Source organism: Vigna radiata, chromosome 7 (genome assembly GCF_000741045.1).
Source record: "Vigna radiata var. radiata cultivar VC1973A chromosome 7, Vradiata_ver6, whole genome shotgun sequence".
Classification (NCBI taxonomy): domain Eukaryota; kingdom Viridiplantae; phylum Streptophyta; class Magnoliopsida; order Fabales; family Fabaceae; genus Vigna; species Vigna radiata.
The window spans coordinates 21,820,849-21,840,358 of NC_028357.1; the positions used below are offsets into that span (position 1 = coordinate 21,820,849).

The window sequence follows — 19,510 nt, forward strand, 5'->3', positions numbered from 1 at the left end:
TTTCTTGGAATAGAGGTTGCCTACTCCAAGAATGGAATTTTCATCTCCCAAAGGAAATATGTACTTGATCTCCTCAAAGAAACAGGAAAGTTGGGATGTAGAACCTCAATTGTTCCTATAGAACAGAATCACAGAATTGGAAGTGAAGAAAGTGCACCTGTAGAGAAGGCCCAATATCAGAGATTGGTGGGAAAATTGATTTATCTATCACACACAAGACCAAACATTGCTTATGCAGTTAATGTAGTGAGCCAATTTATGCATGATCCAAGAGAGAGACATATGCAAGCAGTTGACAAAATTCTCCAATACTTGAAGTCAAGTCCAGGAAAGGGGCTATTATTCAAAAAGGAAGACACATTGAATATGAAGATATATACTGATGCTGACTATGCAGGTTCTATTACTGATAGAAAATCTACTTATGGGTATTGTGTATTTCTTGGAGATAGTTTGGTAACATGGAGAAGCAAAAAGCAAGATAGAGTATCCCGTTCTAGGGCAGAAGCTGAATTTCGAGCCCTTGCTCAAGGAATGTGTGAAGGACTCTGGATGAAAATCATCTTGGATGATCTTAAAGTCAAAGTGGAGCACCCGGTGCAACTTCAATAAGTCTGCTATGAGCATAACCCATAATCCGATACAACATGACAGAACCAAACACATTGAAATTGACAGACATTTCATCAAAGATAATCTTGATAGAGGCTTTGTGATTACAACTCATATTCCTACAAAACTTCAAATAGCAGATATTTTCACAAAAGGGCTTCCTCCGGGTAGATTTCAAGATCTTGTAGGCAAGTTGGGAATGATTGATATTCATTTACCAACTTGAGGGAGAATGTTTTAATCTGAGATAAAATCTGTAGAATCTTCCAAATTAGAAGAAATAGATATATAATATTTTATTTTATTTTATTTTTCCCTAGGTTTCCTAGTTTTCCTATTTCCCTTTTTAGGAAAACTAGATTATTACAAATAGAAGGTTTGAGAATGTATTTTTCATAATTTGAGAATAATAATAAGTCTCATTTTCAACTGAAATAGTCTTTTGTTCAAATCCAAATAACCGGCTTTTCTTTAATTTGCTTTGATAAATTTTCTAAAAATAAAAGATTGGTAGATTTCGATCTGTTTGGAAGAAATGAAAAAGGATATTGATAAAACTAGTCTAACTCTTCTGATACATGATATCACAAAAGTTGAGATTTTGCCAAGAAAAAGGTACATTTTATTGGCGATCATGTTTCTGCAGTTTTCCAAATACTAGCACCAGGTGCAATAAAATGAGTCCAGGTAGAAACTTGTTATGTACAGTGAATAAAACAGCAAATTTCTAATGGATGAAACACAAGTTTTCCATTGAAGCATGAAATGAGATCAAAGGATATTCTAAAATTTCTACTTTAGAACACAGAAGACCAAGGTTGAGTCCAGCCACCTCATAACTTTGGAGCAATTCTTGAGCGATCCCACTCTGTGATAACATGGTCACGACTTATCTCCTTGAGTGAACGGCAACCGGTTAGTGCCATAGTTAGTTCAAACTCATCACGAAGCATTTGAAGTACTTTTCTCACACCAGCCTCTCCATCAGCAGCCAATGAAAACAACACAGGTCTACCAATCTGAAATTTGAGATGAAAGGCAAAGATTTAAATCGCAGGAAGGAATGTGGGGTAAGCTGAACTATTTTAGATCATCAGCCTCTAATGAAATTAATGAAATACAAAAGCATATTCCACAAGTTTCTTTGACATTTGTATGTCAAATCCATATTCTGAGGAAATTACGAGGATCAGGATCTTGTGCTTCTTTGTGGAGCTTAGGAACTAGAAAACTATGATCTTTGTATGCTTGAGTAACGCAAACAAGTGTACATATAATAGTATAGTTAAGCATTCAACAGTTTAATTTGCTATGATGATGATCAAAATTTCGTGTACTTACAAACACGCCAGCTGCTCCAAGAGCTAGTGCTTTAAAAACATCTGTTCCTCGGCGAACTCCACCATCCAGAAAAACAGGAATTCTTCCTTCTGCAGCTTTAACTACCTGTTCAAGTCAAAGCAGCCAATATTTCCACTATGTTAAAGAAAAAGAGGGAATTAATCAATAGGGCACAAAAGTACAAAAGAAACAAAAATGAAAATGCAATGATGACGAGCAAAGAAGCACACAATGGAAGAGTTTTGCAATGACTCAAATATAGCAGCTTTAAAGTTTTAATGTAAAATGCACAATTTAATAAAATTAAACAAAAATTGAGCAAGACTTTTAGTTTACACCACCGAGAATGCTGGCACTAGAAGTGGTACCTTTCTATTGCAGTTGTTGTGGAATAGCTACAACTCAGTTTCTCTCTCGCTTAACTTTTAGTTTTTTGTTATTAAGTTAACAAGGTACTTTAGTAAAACATGCCTAAACTAGCATAAAAGACAAGTGAACAGTGCTTCCTACTACTAAGCTAAAATGTCACTTATACTAATCTCCGTAGACGCTAATAGACTAGATGTTCTACTAAGACTATCCACATTGGTACTAGAAATTACAGATCTTCCCTTGGACGGTTTGGAGTAGATAGACAATGTAGGAGCCTTAACAAAATTTTTATTGAACCAATCTTAACAACTCTCCACATTTCAACACAAGTCTTCTAAGCAAGAATCACTACTTGTCACTAACACATCACAGGCTTAATCACCAATTAGCTGGATCAAATCCAAGATATGGAAGAACTTGTTGCCTGATAGAACCCTTTTGTAATCATATCAGAGGGATGATGATCTACTGAGACCATCATAACCTTTGAAGATCGTTGGGCAATCTCCTCTCTTACGAAATGCAACTTGATGGAAATATGTTTTTTTTTTTTTTTTCCATGGTAGACTTGATTCTTAGATAATTGGATAACACTCTTGTTGTCACAGTAAACAGTGACAACTTGGTCTCGCATCTTCAGCTCTCTGGGTAGACCCCATATTCATAAGCTTCCTTCACTACTTCCGTCATGGCAATATATTCTGCTTCAATGGCTGACAAAGCCACTACCTTCTGTAGACTGACACTTTAGCTAATTGTAGTAACATATGCAGTAAACACATAACCTTGAATGTCCTGACCAGGTTGGCAACAATAACAGTAGTTTTAGCCCAAAACATCTTTGGAACTCCAACACTCAGTAGCATGCATCTCACCTACTCCAGAACAGTCCTATAACCTCTCAGCTAAGCCATTCTATTGAGGAGACCCAACTACCTTCCAATGCCTTGCTATGTCATTATCCTTACATAATGTGTTAGAAAATTGAGCAAAATTCAAGACCATTATCAATTCTAAACCTTTCCACTGTCTTATCAGTTTGGTTCACTACTGGACACTTCCAACTCTTGAAATTTTCAAAGGCTTTATCCTTGGTATTCTAAAGGTAAACCCATAACTTCCTCGAGCAATCATCTATTGACAAGAGTGTGATGGAAATGAGGATGGTCCCTATAGGTCTGCATGACATAATCAAGAGTTTCCTTCGTTCTATGTTTTCCTATTCTAAACCAAATTTTTTCAAGCTTTACATTAAACACATCGTTCACAAAATTTTAGTTATGCAATCTTGTCACTACCAAACAAGCCTGACTTCTTCAAATCAAATAAGACTTTCTCACTTACATGATCTAACTTTCTATGTCATATCACAATCACACAATAGTCTCAGCATATGTTAGAAGTCTCACATCCACTAGAGATAAGACCAATTTAAAGTATATAAGTAGGTGCAAACTCACCTTATAAACCAATTTTGTGGAGTTGTGTTAGGCTTAAAGTCCACTTCTTAACATGGTATCAGAGTCATCGTTAGAATCTATCCTAATAAGATTTGTTGTTTATTGGGCATATTCTTCCACCCCTATCAGGTCGCTATCGGACCACCCATGAATGTCTAGTCTCACGCACGAGATGTATATACGTCGATGTGAGGAGGGTGTGTTGGAAGTCCCACATCGACTAGAAATAAGACCAATTTAGAGTATATATGTGAGTGCAAACCTTACCTTACAAGCTGGTTTTATGGAGTTGACTTATGCTTAAAGTCATCTTCTTAACAGCATTAAATGTTGAGTCAGGTACTATAAAACCTTCCAAGGCATACAAATCATTCTTTCTCATATCCTTCATCACTACCATAGATCCCTTCATCAACTTCAAACATTTGCTCACCTTTAAACACATATCCCATCTATTCAAGCTCACTAGGTATAAACCTAACTACTTCAAGCAATCTCTCAGTTTCATTGTGTAGATGAAAATCATCAACATTGTTTGACAACATAAGGCTGTCTCTTTGGAGTTGTGGTGTGACCATCCTTCTTGCAATGGTAAAATTTAATTGACTATGCAATTCCACCATTTCACATCCTTAACTTTGACCTCCTTCTACCTCTTATGTTATCATGGGTAGACACTCTTCCCCTTGCTACAATGTCCTCTCCAACACTAGATGCCTTGTCAAACTTCATGTTGAAACTCCTTCGAGCTTTGGGCAACCTGAACCTCTTCAAGAGAGTTGCTCTTACATACAAGATAATCATGTATTTTAAGCCAAGAACATAACAACACATGATCCTCAATCATTAATCCGAACATCAATAATCTCTAGATCAGGAATGAACAGGTGTTCAAGCCATCCAGTTGTTCACTAATTCCCTCTTACCACTCATCTTGTATGATTACATCTTGTCAAGTAGAAGCTCTTAAGCTTTATCCACAATCTTATTGCATTTTTCTCCTTTGAGACGTTAACCTCCTCAAGAGAGAGAGTCACTCTTTAATGCAACAAGGCTTCCTTGAAATGAACATGCCTTTTAGGCAAAGAACACAGTAACAACAACAATGCATGATCCTCATCATTAACTTGAAGATCAATCATGTCCAAATCAAGAATCAACACCTTGTTGAACTCATCTAGTTGTTCGTTAATTTACTTTTCCATACTCATCTTGTGTAAGATAATGCATGCTATAGACGATTAACTAGTGATTGTCAAATAGAAGCATTCAAGCTTTGTCCATAGTTTTGTTGCAGTCTTCTCTTTCGAGACTTGTCTCAACACCTTCTCACTAAGGCTAAGAATAGTTGCGTTGCTAGCCTTCTCAAATAGTGCTTTCTTGGCCTTCTCCGCCATGGCTACACCAAGCCTAGATTCACCTTCTAGAGATTGATGAAGGCCTTGTTGAACCATAAGAGCACACATATTCAAGCATTACTATCCAAAATCATTCAAACCAATGGATTTCTAAACCCCATACTTTGCAAAAGTCATGATGATTGAATTCATGTTCACCTCCCAGTTTATCGTGGAATAACTCTAAACAAACTCATTGTAAAAGCTTCTACCACACAATCGATAAATGAAAATACAGAGTCCGCAAATGAGACAAGTAGAAAGTAAACATAAGATAAAAAAAAAATCACACACAGAATTTACATGGTTCAATTAACGTGTTAACGAAATTCAATTCTTGTCCATGACAAAATTGACTATGGATAGATATTACAACTTGAAATTCCTCTGAGAAAATTCTTGCTTAACTCTCACAGTTTTATGTTATTATAGTTGAACAACAACTCTCAGTTAACAATAAATGTTGATACATGTTCTTATTTATACAACATAATTGTTGTAACAAATTAACAATAATTATCGATATATGTTCCTATTTATACAACATAAATTGTAACTAACTTTCATATATACGTCACCGAGGATGTCTATGTAGACAATACTAATCTCCTTAGACGCTAAGAGACTAGATGTTTTACTATGACTATCCATACTAATACTAGAAGATACATATCTTCAACTAGGAAGTCTGGAATAGTTAAACAATGTGAGAGCCTTAACAAGAATTTACTAAACCAAACTTCACATCAATTAATAAAAGAAATCAATAAATGAATAGAATGCAGTACCTCTTCCAAAGCTGAAATAGTTGCTGGAACATAGTCTAGTTGGCGAGCTCCATGATTGGAAACAATGATTCCAGCAGCACCAGATTTTAAGGCTATCCTTGCTACATTATTAGCATAAAATATTGAATTAGATTGAAAATTGAGAAGGCAATCCTAACAAGATAAAATGGACGATGAAGCAACAGAGGGTATATGTTTGACAGGCTTACTATCTTCAGCAGTAAGTACACCCTTTACTAAAATTGGCAATGAAGTGATTGTTTGAAGCCAGCTGATATCCTGAAACAAAATTTACCATGAAATTAATATTCAGTGTCACATATTTAGAAATTGTATGAGAAAATGCTGTATCACCTTCCAGTTGAGTGACCGATCAATTTGGCCAGCAACATATGACGCAAGACCAGAGTCACTAGTCTGCAATGTAATCCCAAAGAGCAAATAGCAAAAGTAACAATAAGATAACCAACAGCGAAAAAACCCACCTGATTTCAAAATTCATTCAAATAATGGAAAATAGAAATTTAATCACACCTTGTCCAGCTTTCCAAGATCCAATCCTTCAAAATTCTTCAATATCAAGTGCGGTGGCAATGTAAATCTAAAAAATACCCCATCAAACAAGCCAATAGTATATATCTTAAAGTAGGAAGTATATCAACCCAACCATGATGAACCATGTAATTTTTTAAGGATAGATTATTCCCGTTGAAATTTCCAAACGGTTGCCAACCTGTTTTTGATGTCAGCCTCCCTACGACCTAGAATTGGAGTGTCCACAGTAAGGGCAATTGCCTTGAAACCAGCTCTTTCAGCTCTTCTCACAAGCTGAGCAACTACATTTCTGTCTTTAAACACCTGAGAGAGAACAGAACAGCAGCATATTAGGTGTTCACAGAAGATTGAGAATTTTAAATAATATGAGATAATATGTTAGTACTAGAATAACTGAAGCAAAGAGTGTGGAGGACATTGTAGTGGAAGGAAAAGAATTATTTGTCAAAATTATGAAGATATTTTTGGGTAAAATCACGAAAAATTTGAAGGAAAATACATTCCAGTGGCAGCATGCAGGAATCAAAGCTTAATTTTCCAAACTCATTAAAGCATTGATAAAAGCGAAACCAAAATTTTATATTGACAATTCATAGAAGTGATTTAGTGTTTAATACTGAGTTGCTTGTAAATGTTTCATTTCTTTTATTCGGGGAGGAGACTTTTAATCACAGAAAAGAGAACTTGACAAGGAAGAAATAAGGATAAAAACCCACATAGAGCTGAAAAAACCGAATGCCAGGACCTGTTGAAGCAACCTCCTCAACACTTGAAGTGGCCCAAGACGATAGTGTCTGTGACAAAATTATGAAAATTAATCTGTTGGAAAGTAAGTACAACAAATAAATGCAGACAATTTCATATTAGAATCAATAAATATAGGTTTCTTCTGCAAATAAAACCATAGTGTAGGACAAATATGGTGAAATTCAAACCATGATTGTGCCAGATGCTGATGCTGCTCTTGCAGTAGCGAATTCTCCTGCAAAAAAGTTACACAATTTGTTAAGATATATTAAGAATGGGGGACTTAAGTATGAAAAAAATAACATGGTTAATGTTTAATTCATATGAATCTTACAATTCGTAGTATATATACTTGAAATACCTACTACCAGAATAGTCAAATGACGTCAAGATTGGAGCATTCGGCAATAAAGAATGAAATATAGTTCTACATTAACAGCAACAACAACAACAACCAAAGACAGTTTAGTTTTAATTTTGGAGGCTTTCAACGTCCACTCAAAAAGTTAAACTAATAAAACACTTTTGTTTCATTTTTTAGTTGAGTTTGATGTGAATTTTATCTTAATGTTGCCTTGAAACTCAGTTTGAGGAAGAGTTGTTTTTGCATACTCAATTTGTAAGCTCATTCAAACTGTAACCCGAAAATAAAACCGATGGCAATATCTTCAAGTAGAACACCAATTAGTCTGATCACATACCTTCAGGGTGAGCCATCTTCTGCATGGCTGTCGGAGCAATCATGATAGGCATTGAAACTTTGAAGCCCAATATAGTTGCAGTCAAGTCTATCCTGCTTACATCAACAAGAATACGTGGCCGGAATCTGCTTGATGTGAACCAAATAGATAATAAGAACAGAGCTTCAGAATGAGAAAAAGGTGAAAAATAATTGAAGGAAGCAATGTTGCAATCTCATAACACGGGAATCTTGATGAGCATCTTCAGTAATCAAAAGAAAGTTCAACTTAGATTTTGATGAAAAGCAAGTTTCTAAAGGACAGAACAGATAAATAGAGTTCATGGTTCCGGAGATAAGAAGATTACAGAATCCTTGCGAATGCATTTCGATTCTCTTCCAAAGTCCACTGATCCTCTGCCCCTGATGCATAGTAGTCATAAACCATCTTTGGCAATTTTTCCTTTGCAATTGCTTCATACTCTGTAACATTAGTTATCATCTCCATTTTCACAAGAGTGACTTACGAAGTCCGCAGGATATGCTGAAAGTGAGTTTGAAGTATAGTGATCAAATTACATTAAATGAGATCAAATGCATTTCGACGCAAAGATGGTATGCAAGCACGAATTACGAATATTTCAACCTTAGTCTTTTTGGTTCATCAATGATATTTCTACTAATCGCCATCAAATGAAAGATTGATCAATCCACACATGAAAGCAGGATCTTCTGAAATTTTCGTATCAAAACTTTAGTTTCATGAATTGTTGTGTGTTCACTTTAGAGGAAACAGATCCCATTTTATGGGGACCATTTTACTTTATTTGATATTGATGAGCAATTCCACCAAAAAGGATTACTTTATTTTACACTCTGATGAGCCAGGATCAGATTCAGAAGAAACCCGTGACAAAAGAACAAACCAGTAGCTTAAAGATCAAAACTTTGAAACTGCTTAAACCTCAAACAGTACCCAAAACAATGAATTGCAAACGTTAGCACAGAAATGAAAGTAACTATGAAATAAGAGTGACAAACAAACTTAAAACGTGTCATAACCAATTAGAAAAACAAAAACTTACGTTAAACAAGAAAGCAAACATCATTGAATTGAAATGAGGTACTAAGTTGTAAGGGAGAACCTTAGTCTTGGGCTAACCCGGTGAGAGATACGATGAGCCTAAAAAGGAGCAAGAAAAAGTGACGAGAAAAATCAAAGAGTCGCGAGGAATATAACAAAGCCAAGGAAATAAAAAGGAATATAATTAAGAAATTGTATAGTGACAAAATCACGAGTACTGTGAATATGACAAGTGCTTGTGAATTTGTTGTCGTGGTAAGTGAGCAATCAGACAAAACAGTTTCATGGAGATGTGAGCTATCGGTTGACCATGATTTTTTGCTGTTTCATGGTTCATACGTACTATGTAGCTTTAATATAAGAAAAAAAATACTTTTAATTCAAAATAATAAAATTAAATGATATTAATTGGCTTTCTTTAATCAACTTGATTGTTCTCCATAAAAGATAATGGCATCTTTTTAAAATGTTAAATTTAACTTTTTAACATATTTTATTTTGTACAAGTTTAATATTGTTGATTTATGAGAAAAAGTAATTGGCGGGTTTAGAAAACAAATAAAACTTGAATAATTCACGGGAAAGTGGAGTTGGTTGACATTGACAGGCAATTAGAACTTCGGAAGTAAATAAATAATATCAGGAAAAATTGTAAATACTAAAATTCTAATTTTTTTTATTCAATTATCGGTGTTTTAAAATAAAATATGTTTTGAACGTCACTTTTTTTTTTAAATTTAGTCTCGTGTAATATCTTAGTCTTTGTTTAGATTAAGTGATGAAAAGTAAGATAATGAAAAAAAAAATGAAAGAAAAAGAAATAATACGCATAACTAGAAACACGAAGGTTATTTAGATGGGATGAAAGATGGTGGAAATAAATTAAAAGTAAGATGACTTTATATATTTTTTTATTATTTTTAGTATTTTTTTAATAAATCATCATTATTATTATCATCAAAAACAAAAAAATACAATAAATTATATGAAAGTCATAATCAAAGAATTTTAAAAGTAACGTAAATATTAATAAATAGTTTTAAGTCATAATTAATTGTTTATTACTTGTCCTGTTTTTCCATAAGGATAATGATATTTAGACAAGATTTTTTTTACAACATTTGAACATTGATTATGTGTTAATATGTGATTGGTCAAAAATTACTCCACAATAATGTTTATGATTATTATTATTGATTGTGGAGTAATTTTTGATCAATCACACATTGACACGTAATCAATGTTCAAATGTTATCAAAAAAATGTTGTCTAAATATCATTATCCTTTCTATAATCACAAAGAATTTTTTCCTTTTGTTCGGAATAGATTAGTTATAATACCAATTAAAGTAGCAAGTTAACTTTAAGGTCTTGTTCACTTCAGTGAATTTAAGGAGAGTAATTGAGTGGATTTTAGAGGATTTGAAGGTAATTTTTTTTTTTTGTTTATTTGAGTGAATTTGAAGGTAAAGTTTGACGGAGAGTAATTGAGTAGATTTTCGAGGATTTGAAGGTAATTTATTTTGTTGTTTATTTGAGTGAATTTGAAGGTAAAGAAGACTGGATTTGGAAATAAAATTTATGAGAATTAATGTAGGATTTAACTTATATGGCAGATTATAAAAATTTACTTCCAAATCCACTCTCACTTATCTCCAAATCTATTCAAGTGAATAAAGCCTAAATGTGTGTAATCAAAGGACGTAAGAGATTTATTATATGGACTCATACTAACTTAGGTTACACTAATTTTTTTCTTTAAAATACACTTAAATTCTTTCATTAATATCAATAGTAACACTTAAATTACTTCATTAATATCAATAATAAGTGCAAAGTGAATACACTATGTGATGAACATCAAACTAAAGAAAGAGAACATTTGACAATAAGAAAAATAAAAAATAGGAAGGAGATCAAAATATAAAAAGACACAATCATAACTGATTGAAAAATTGAGAAAAAAATTATCATATTGAATTAACAATTGAAAGATAAAAGTAAAAAATTCACTTTGAGACATAAAATAAGTCTTGAACTACAAAAGTAAAAATAAATTTGTTTTTATTCATATATTTTATTTCATGCAATTCATTAAGAAATAATTAGGCTCATTCAATAAGCCATGAAATTTATATAGAAGTAAATACAAAGGTCACATACAAAAATATTTTCCTATTTCAATTTCAAACATTATTCTCAATCATTTTGTTCATGCACTCATCATAAGTGTCTTTTAGAGAAAATTTATTCACAAATTTAAAGTAGTCTAAAATTACCAAGTAGTATAAAATCTATTAGATTCAATGCAAACAATCGTCAATCAATATCATTTGTGTGCGAATAATAAAAATTCTACATGTATTCATCCTTTGCCCAATCCACCTAAAGTTTTAAAATGAATGCATTTTCATAACTAAATATTCACGAAAATCAAATAATAAATATTTAGGAATATTAAAATTAACAGCTTTTATGTCTACAGAACTCATGTTTTACATCCTTATCATCATTCAGTCAAGACAACATGTATTAATCTCAAGATTCAAAGACATACATGACCACCTACGACATTATGCATATCAAAAGCATCACGCAATTAAAAAATATATGTTTATTTATTCATGACATACATCAATCAAATCACAAGGTTTAGTAGTGTAAACCAAAATGTCTTTCTCTACGCATGCACGGTTTCTTTGGAAGATCATAACCACTTCCTCCAATCCTCAAGTAAAAAGTTAAATTCAAAGCAAGAATATTATAAATTGTAAAACAAAGGTTGGCTAAATAGACAACTAAGAGAAGGATTAAATTGATTAAAAAAGCGCATTAAATATTTCAAAAAGATTAATGACATCGATAACAACACAGTTTTAAGAAAAGAAGCAAAATTGAAAATTCAAGAACATAATGTTATACTAGTTTGCTTATTCCTAAATTTACATCCAGTCAATAATAACAACCTAAGTTAAGTTTTTTCACTAAAGATATTGAATTATGTAATTACAAGAAACACTTGTCTAACTAGAGCAAAACAAAAACAACCCTTTATTAAATCACCCTTCAAGAATATTTACAAAAAAAATAATAAAAACACTCAATTACCTATAATACACATCAAACACCAGTGCGCATATTTACAAATTTGAATTACAAGAAAAAGAATAAAGAAGTTCATCACCTTATGTGTAACAAATTATACAAAATTCACCCTATAGTTTGAACATACTTCCTTGATGATTCTTCAACAATCCTTCAAAACAAAATGAATTTTGTAATATTCTCCCGAAAAGTTCCGTACTTACAATCATGCTCTCTAAATTTGAAATGTATGTAAAGTGTGTTTTTGAAAGTGAGAGAACTTTCTTACTAAAAGAGATTTTGAAATAATTGAACAAGATCAATTATTAATATAGATAACGGATTAAATTGTCTGTTCATTAATTACAAAGTAATTTTAAATGGTTGCAAATAGAGCTGTCAAAACGGGTAATCCGGCTCAACCCGGCCCGGCCCACCACGGGTTGGTCACTTAGTGAGTCAACCCAACCCGGCTCATTTATTAGCGAGTCAGAAAAACTTGAACTCGGCCCGACCCACCACGGTTGGTGAGTAAACGGGTTGACTCACTAGCCCATTTAATTATATTTTTTTAAAATAAAAAAAAATACAAACTTTCTATAATTTAAATTTAAACAAATTTCACTCTTAAAAAATTATGTTAAAGACCAATTCTGACAATGAATAAAAAATATTAGTAAAAAAAAGAGAATCAGTACTCAATAACATCAACAAAAAATTAATAGTTTAATCTGTAACATAAATTCCCAAATTCAAAAATATCAAAAAGAGTTTGTTCAAATAATGTATACTCAAATTGTTTAAATAAAATGAATAAAATCTGATATAAGCATCTCAGAACATGAAAAAAATCAATTCATGTCTTCAAATCCCCCAAAACAAAAAACAAATTCGCAAACCCCTATTTTTGTCATTATAGGGTTTTTGAAAAAAAAAAGAGAAAGAGAAGTGAGAAAACAAAAATGTGGAGAAAAGAGAAGAAAAAAAGAAAGGGTGTTTTACCTACTCCTTGAAGAATTTCAGTGAAGTAAGGGTGAGAGCACCGTCAAATGAGAGAAGTACCGTGAGAGTGATTTGTGAAAGCAGAGGTTACTTTTTTGGTATACAAAATGAGTGAAGATAGTATTTTATTTTTTAGGGTTTCATAAATAAAATAATAAATTAAAAAAAAATTAGGTAGGTGGGTTAGTGGGCCAACCCGGCTCACCACGGGTTCAACCCGCATGAGCCGGGTTTAAATGAGCTGGGTTGAAATTTGACCCAACCATAAGTGGGTTGTATTTTTCAAACCCAACCCGGCCCGAACCCGTGACGGGCCGGGTTGGCTCGCGAGTTGTGACCCATTTTGACGGCTCTAATTGCAAATGACTTGATTGATTATTTTAAAAAACTTGAAATAATCAATGGTATTCAGAGGATAATTGATTATGTTCAAAACATATAAAAATATTTTTTTTATAAAATTAATCAATTATTATTCAGCATAATTTATTAGTCATGTTTCTTAAAATAATTTTTTCTAAAATGAGATAATTGATTGTTCTTCGTAAGAAACGATTACTTTAGGGATTTATTTTGAAAATTGATTTAATTTCGTATAATCAATTTTATATATACATATATATAACTTAATTGATTATTTAGTTCATAAAATAATATTTTTCTCAATATTCTTATAGAAGATAATTCAATCTTCATGTTTTATAGTTTTAGAATTAATATTTTTCAATTAAGTTGTCTTGATGTACGGTTGAATTGTCTTCTATAAGAATATTGAGAAAAATATTGTTTTATGAAGTAAATAATCAACTAAGTTTAATATATATATATATATATATATATATATATATATATATTATTATTATTATTTTTTTATTACACTTAAGACAAATGAAAACTAATTAGATATATACTCACTCTTACGTGATTAATTTGTCTAATTTATGTCTTGATTTTTTTTTCAACACTTGAGCTCAAATTTAATGTAATTATCAAAATATAAATACTTAAGCTCAAATTTGCTGCGTTATGATTTCGTTTTTGTTTTGCTGTTTAGGATTTGTTTTAATGGTAGTTTAATTGTGTTTGGTTGGTCATTAACGAAACTGTATTGTTTCCTTTTACTGTTCTGACTTGGCATAACATTGAATCTGTTTTGCACTTGCGATTAGGTATATGCTTAGTTGCCTAATTGGTGTTTAATCTTCGCTTAGTCAATTGGACTGTATCGTGCAGAATTATGTGTGCATCGTGTTTGCTTAATTCGCTCTTATGATAACATGGTTAGTCATCACTTAGTTGGTTAGCTTGTGTTGGATTAGGGGTTAGAAGAGTGATTAATTGTTGTTAATCTGTGATTGGAACAATGCATTTGAGTTGGTGATTGTTAACACTCTAGCAAGTGTACCAGATCGTATCAAGTAATAATAAAATGGTAAGTCCAAGTATCGTTTTCCCAAGAGACTCATGACACTAAATTGTTGTGCTTTTGCTTAACCAATCAAGACTATAAGAAAAATATTTTGGGGTTTTTGAATATAAAGTACGGAAAAATAAACATGAATGCAATTTGATCAATTGAGGTTAAACATAAAAGTGGATGGATGATGTTGACACTATGAGATGGATTTGTTGCTAGGGTTCAGATTTCACCCAATCACTCTCACATATCTATTTTTCTTATTAAATTTGCTTTATTATCATATTGTCATGTAAACTTTCTTAGTCTACCCTAAACCTAATCTCTTGGCGAAAAGAGCCTATTACTAATTACTGGCTTGCTATCTCTAGCCTTCCCTAGTAACTAATAATGCATGATAAACGGAAGCAAAATTCAATTGATCGTCCTACCCCTATCTCTAGGCGGTATTAACATAATCAAGGAATTCCCCCTAGTTCATTACATTAATGTACGTCTCCGTATCAATAAAGACAAACAACATTTACCGAATGAGTTAAACGATAAAAGCATTAAGCAAAGGTAAGGAACCCAACAATTGATAATATAAGCATATGCAAGCACATGAATAAAATAAGAATTTTGATATAAAAGAGTTTAGAGGTTACATCTTTCCCCAACAACAAATAAGAATAGTTCTCCATCGTCATGGAGAAACTAGGTGAACAATGGAATGGAAGAGATAGAAACCCTAAAAAGGAGAGTTGTCACCATCTCCAAATCTACCCCCAAAGGGGTGAAAAGTATGTTTTTGTGCCTAAGCCATCAAAATATACATTCTCTAGAGTGTCTAGGACTTTAAATAGGGCATAAAAATAACAGAAAACAAGTCCAAGCCAAAACAGAACATAAAAATAATAGAAAACAGGTCCAAGCCCGCGTCCAAACCACTCAGCGCTAAAAAAAAACGCTCAGCGATTTGCCCCAAAACCGCTCTACGCCCAAAACCGCCGCTCAACGCTCTGGTCAACATTCTGGGCAACTGGTTGACTTTTCTAATTGACTGTTTGACTTTTTTGGTTGACTGGTTGACTTTTCTGTATTATATTTGACTTTTCTGCACTACAACCCTTGGTACTTCAACCTTTCTTTCAATTCATTCCAAAAACCTACAAAATCAAGGGAATTTAATGATAAAATCATAAAACATGTCCTCAACTCTTTTATTCACAAAACTAAAGAAAAATCATTAGTCAAAGCAAGTTTCTAAGTCAACAAGGGTGCATTTGATATCAAAATTAAGTATAAAAATATCGGTTTTTCAACCGTTATCACAACCCCAAACTTGAAATTTTGCTTGTCCTCAAGCAAACAAGATGAAACTTAGTCTTCCACAAATCATCACAATGGTTTAATCACATTCAAAAGCTCTTTCTTTCAAGATAGGTAACCACTCAAATCAACTCATCAATAGAATTTGTCAAGATGTGCACATGCTTTGATTCAATTTACTCATCATGGTGTTCACACAATCACATAATCTTTCAACAAATGCTATTCTCATGAATGATCAATTAGCTAAGCATAGATATAATCATGAATTCATGGAATCATTCCTCACCATATAAAGTGTTTCACTCAAACACTCAAGTATTTCACTCAAAGGTGTATAGAGGCCACTCCTCCCCTCTTCTTATCTACATGTCACATAGAACAAAGTTGTCTTCCATTTGCCATAATCAAACATCATCACAAGGACTTTTCAAGGCTTATAACGTGGTTGGGCTAACAAGGAAAATTGGTTTTTCTAGATCACAAAACCCTTGAGTTAAGAGAGTTATCTATACATTCATAGTTCAAGCACAAACTCTCTTTTTACCAATCTTACTTATTCCCAACTTTTCCCCTTTTTCTACATTGAGCTTATCTTTCTCATTCTATCTTTTCTATCTTTTTCACTTTTGCTCAACACATTAGCTCAATGCTTTTCTTTCTTTTTTTTTTTTTATCTTTCCCAACAACCCCAAACTTGAACCTTTATCAATACCATGCAATAATTCTCAACTTAGAAGGTAAAGATTTTTCTCAAAAGGATTTTCTATTTAAGGCTTAGGTTCAAAAGGGGTAGAAAACTTTGTGCTCTTTTTCATTGGGGAGAAATTTTATGCATTGGCTAAGAAAGGGCTAAATCAAAAACGGCCTTGATCATATGACACATGCATACAATTTAGTCAATCATATAAAATTAGGCAAAATCATTCATGCTTTCAAGTAGATAACAAATATATCAATAAGAACTCTGGAGCTCAAACCTCACTCATAAGCTTATTCCAATCATTCAATCAATTACCCTACTTAGCGTCATAATCACAATCACAAAATCACAATGTATCTGTTCACACAGCTTGTGAATCACCACCTGTATATCAGCATATTATGCAATCTCAACATCATCAATATCAAAGCATCATCAAGCAATACCCATCATGCACAAATATCAATATCAAACCATTGCATCAGATATAGTGTCCAACCAAGTTCATCAATCCTACACTATTAAACAAAAACAAATAAATACAAAAACAAAGGATAGAAAATCTTGATCTAGTGTAGATAGCATCCATCAGTAAATGTTATCTCATCTCCTTTGTCAAAATTGTCATCCTCAACATCTTCCTCCATAGATGGAGCTTCATCTGCTCCAACTCTGATTCCTTCCTCTTGTTTCCATAATCTTGATCCTCTTTCCTAATGAGGAGGAGAACATCCTTGCATCAAGTACAATTCACAAAACCACAAGAAATCTCATTAAGCGTTAGTAAAACACAAAACTTCTTCCAATGAATGTGGAGGAATCAACCCCAAATAATTGTGCTCTCACAAAACCCCAAACTTGGATGGAAAAATTAATAAAAATTGGGTTTTCAAGAGAGAGGATGATAGGAGAAGTGATGGGAAAACTTTGGAAGAGTGTTTGAAAGTGAAAGAGATGTTGGGGATCTTAAAGTAAACATTTGGGCGAGCCCTAAGGGGTATAAAATTCATGCAATGGGCCAAGAAAACAAATACCAACTTTAAAAACACTTTGACCCCTCAACGCCGCCACGCTCAGCCGTAGGCGATTTGGCTTCTTCCCCCTTTTTGCTTTGCTTCAAACGTCTTTGACCCTGTAACCCTCAATTTCAACTTTCAAATTTCAAGTTTCATGCAAGTCCCAATCACTTATGCAACAATTAAACCCTAAATGCAACTAGAACATAATTTGAACATGCAAAGGAAACAAATCAATCAACTAGGTTGCCTCCCTGGTAGCACTTGTTTAACGTCACGAGCCTGACCCAAAACTTTCTAGCACCCATAAGTAGGTGAAAATCTTACCATCTCCCATCAATAGGTGTACTTTCCTGGTATCCTTCAGTAGATACCTAAATCTTCTAGCATCCCTCAGTAGATGTTATCCTAGTGGCATTATCAGTAAATGTTGTCAGTGACATCCATCTGTAGATGTCTAACCATATAGCATCCATCAGTAGATGCTAATCTTTCTTATCTTCATCGGCTTCCATCAGTAGATGCCAAATCACCTACATCCATCAATAGATGTTGTAGAAGAATCCATCAATAGATGTTATCATCATTGCCATCAGAAGCAACATTTAACCTAAAAAAATAAAATCAAATAAAATCAAATAAAATAAAAGAAACAAAAAATTCAGAAACGGGGTTAGAAACTGGGTTGCCTCCCAACAAATACTGTCTATACATATATCATATGATCTTATATTATTTATGCATTTACCTTGAAATATTTACTTCGCTTTAAATGAGTCATAACAAATGTTGCATAAAGATTTCTCTAATATGCATATGCATTGCATGGATGATTAATGATGTTAAAATAGTATGGCTTAGTTTCTTACACCAAGAGGGGGTGAATTGGTGAAACTTAAAATCAAAGTCTTTTTAAAATCTTTTTCACAAAAGGATATGCTTTGAAAACTTTCTTGAAACGTAAGGAAAAATATTTTCAAGTGCAGTGGAAATAAAGTTGATGAAGTACAAAATGAAGTCGATTGAAAATAAAAGTGTAAGGATCAGAGAAATTCAATCACTGGCTTTTACACTGGTTCGACCAACCTGCCTACATCCAGTGTCCTTCCAATCATAGGAAGCAAATGAACTATAATGATCAAGGTTTTTACAGGAAGGCTTTTATAGAGACCTCCATGTCAAAAATATAAAACAATTATCTAACCCTCTAATCAAAATATAGCCATACAACAAAAAGACCAACAACAAGAATCCCCTCTTCTGTTGCCTACACCCTTTGAGAAACCCCTCAAAGTCAAGAACACAACATGCTCTTCTTCCTGTAATCACAACAGGGAAACAAGCCAATCTTCAATAGATTGATGATCTTGATCTCGCAGCAAGCACCTCAATGTGTAGATAGATCAGTCTTTCACAACACAACAATCTTGCTCTTCAAGAAATCACAAGAGATGAACACCACGATCTTCTTCTTTTATTCTTTGAGCATTCTCCTCTTTCTGTAACACAAACACTAATCTGAAAGATATCACAAACAATGTTAGATTCACTAAAGTTGTTACAAAAATCAATCTTGCATCAATTTATAGTTTTTTCACAGTTCTGACGCACTTAAGTCGACTTAGCTACTAATGCAGTTGAATATGACAACACATTTTTGGCAGTTAGTAGCAGTCAATGCAATTAATTGAATACACAATTAATGCTGTCAATTTACATTTAATGCTTGGTCAACCAAATTCAAAATGTGATCGTTAGACAGTTTATGTCAAGTATTAACATAATTTCAAAACATAACAGACTTAGTCAAATGCAGTATGCATATAGTCGACTATGTAACAGTAAAAAGCATAGTTTTGAAAAACTTTCTTTTTGAAAAATCTCACAGCACACTTTGAAAAAGCTTGTGCAAAGACACGAGTTTTAATCGACTCACCCCATA

The 19,510-nt window shown here is 33.0% G+C and overlaps 1 protein-coding gene across 5 annotated transcripts; it reads right to left on the minus strand.

Annotated features, from left to right (window-relative positions):
* Nucleotides 1-1,211: 1,211 nt before the first annotated feature.
* Nucleotides 1,212-9,339, minus strand: LOC106769099 (peroxisomal (S)-2-hydroxy-acid oxidase GLO1). 5 transcript variants are annotated; one of them, XM_014654573.2, is made up of 13 exons: nucleotides 9,254-9,339; nucleotides 9,097-9,134; nucleotides 8,320-8,495; nucleotides 7,974-8,098; nucleotides 7,461-7,507; nucleotides 7,242-7,319; nucleotides 6,704-6,828; nucleotides 6,505-6,571; nucleotides 6,325-6,387; nucleotides 6,180-6,249; nucleotides 5,971-6,071; nucleotides 1,954-2,058; nucleotides 1,212-1,631 (listed from the first exon to the last, which is right to left on the minus strand). In XM_014654573.2, exons 3-13 carry the CDS (start codon nucleotides 8,457-8,459, stop codon nucleotides 1,446-1,448), a joined length of 1,107 nt encoding a protein of 368 aa, XP_014510059.1. In that variant the 5' UTR covers nucleotides 8,460-8,495; nucleotides 9,097-9,134; nucleotides 9,254-9,339; the 3' UTR covers nucleotides 1,212-1,445. The 5 variants fall into 5 exon arrangements, with proteins under 5 accessions (XP_014510059.1, XP_014510061.1, XP_022638969.1 ...); XM_014654575.2 differs by having other exon boundaries at nucleotides 9,037-9,134; nucleotides 9,254-9,271; XM_022783248.1 differs by lacking the exon at nucleotides 9,254-9,339 and adding an exon at nucleotides 8,598-8,683.
* Between the last annotated feature and the right edge of the window lie 10,171 nt (nucleotides 9,340-19,510).

Coding starts and splice junctions, on each gene's coding strand:
- LOC106769099 (XM_014654573.2), bottom strand. CDS start 8,459: ATGGAGATGATAACTAATGTTACAGAGTATGAAGCAATTGCAAAGGAA. Junction 2,059..5,970: donor CTATTTCAGCTTTGGAAGAG/GTACTGCATTCT, acceptor TGACTTGAACAG/GTAGTTAAAGCTGCAGAAGG. Junction 1,632..1,953: donor TTGGAGCAGCTGGCGTGTTT/GTAAGTACACGA, acceptor CTCAAATTTCAG/ATTGGTAGACCTGTGTTGTT.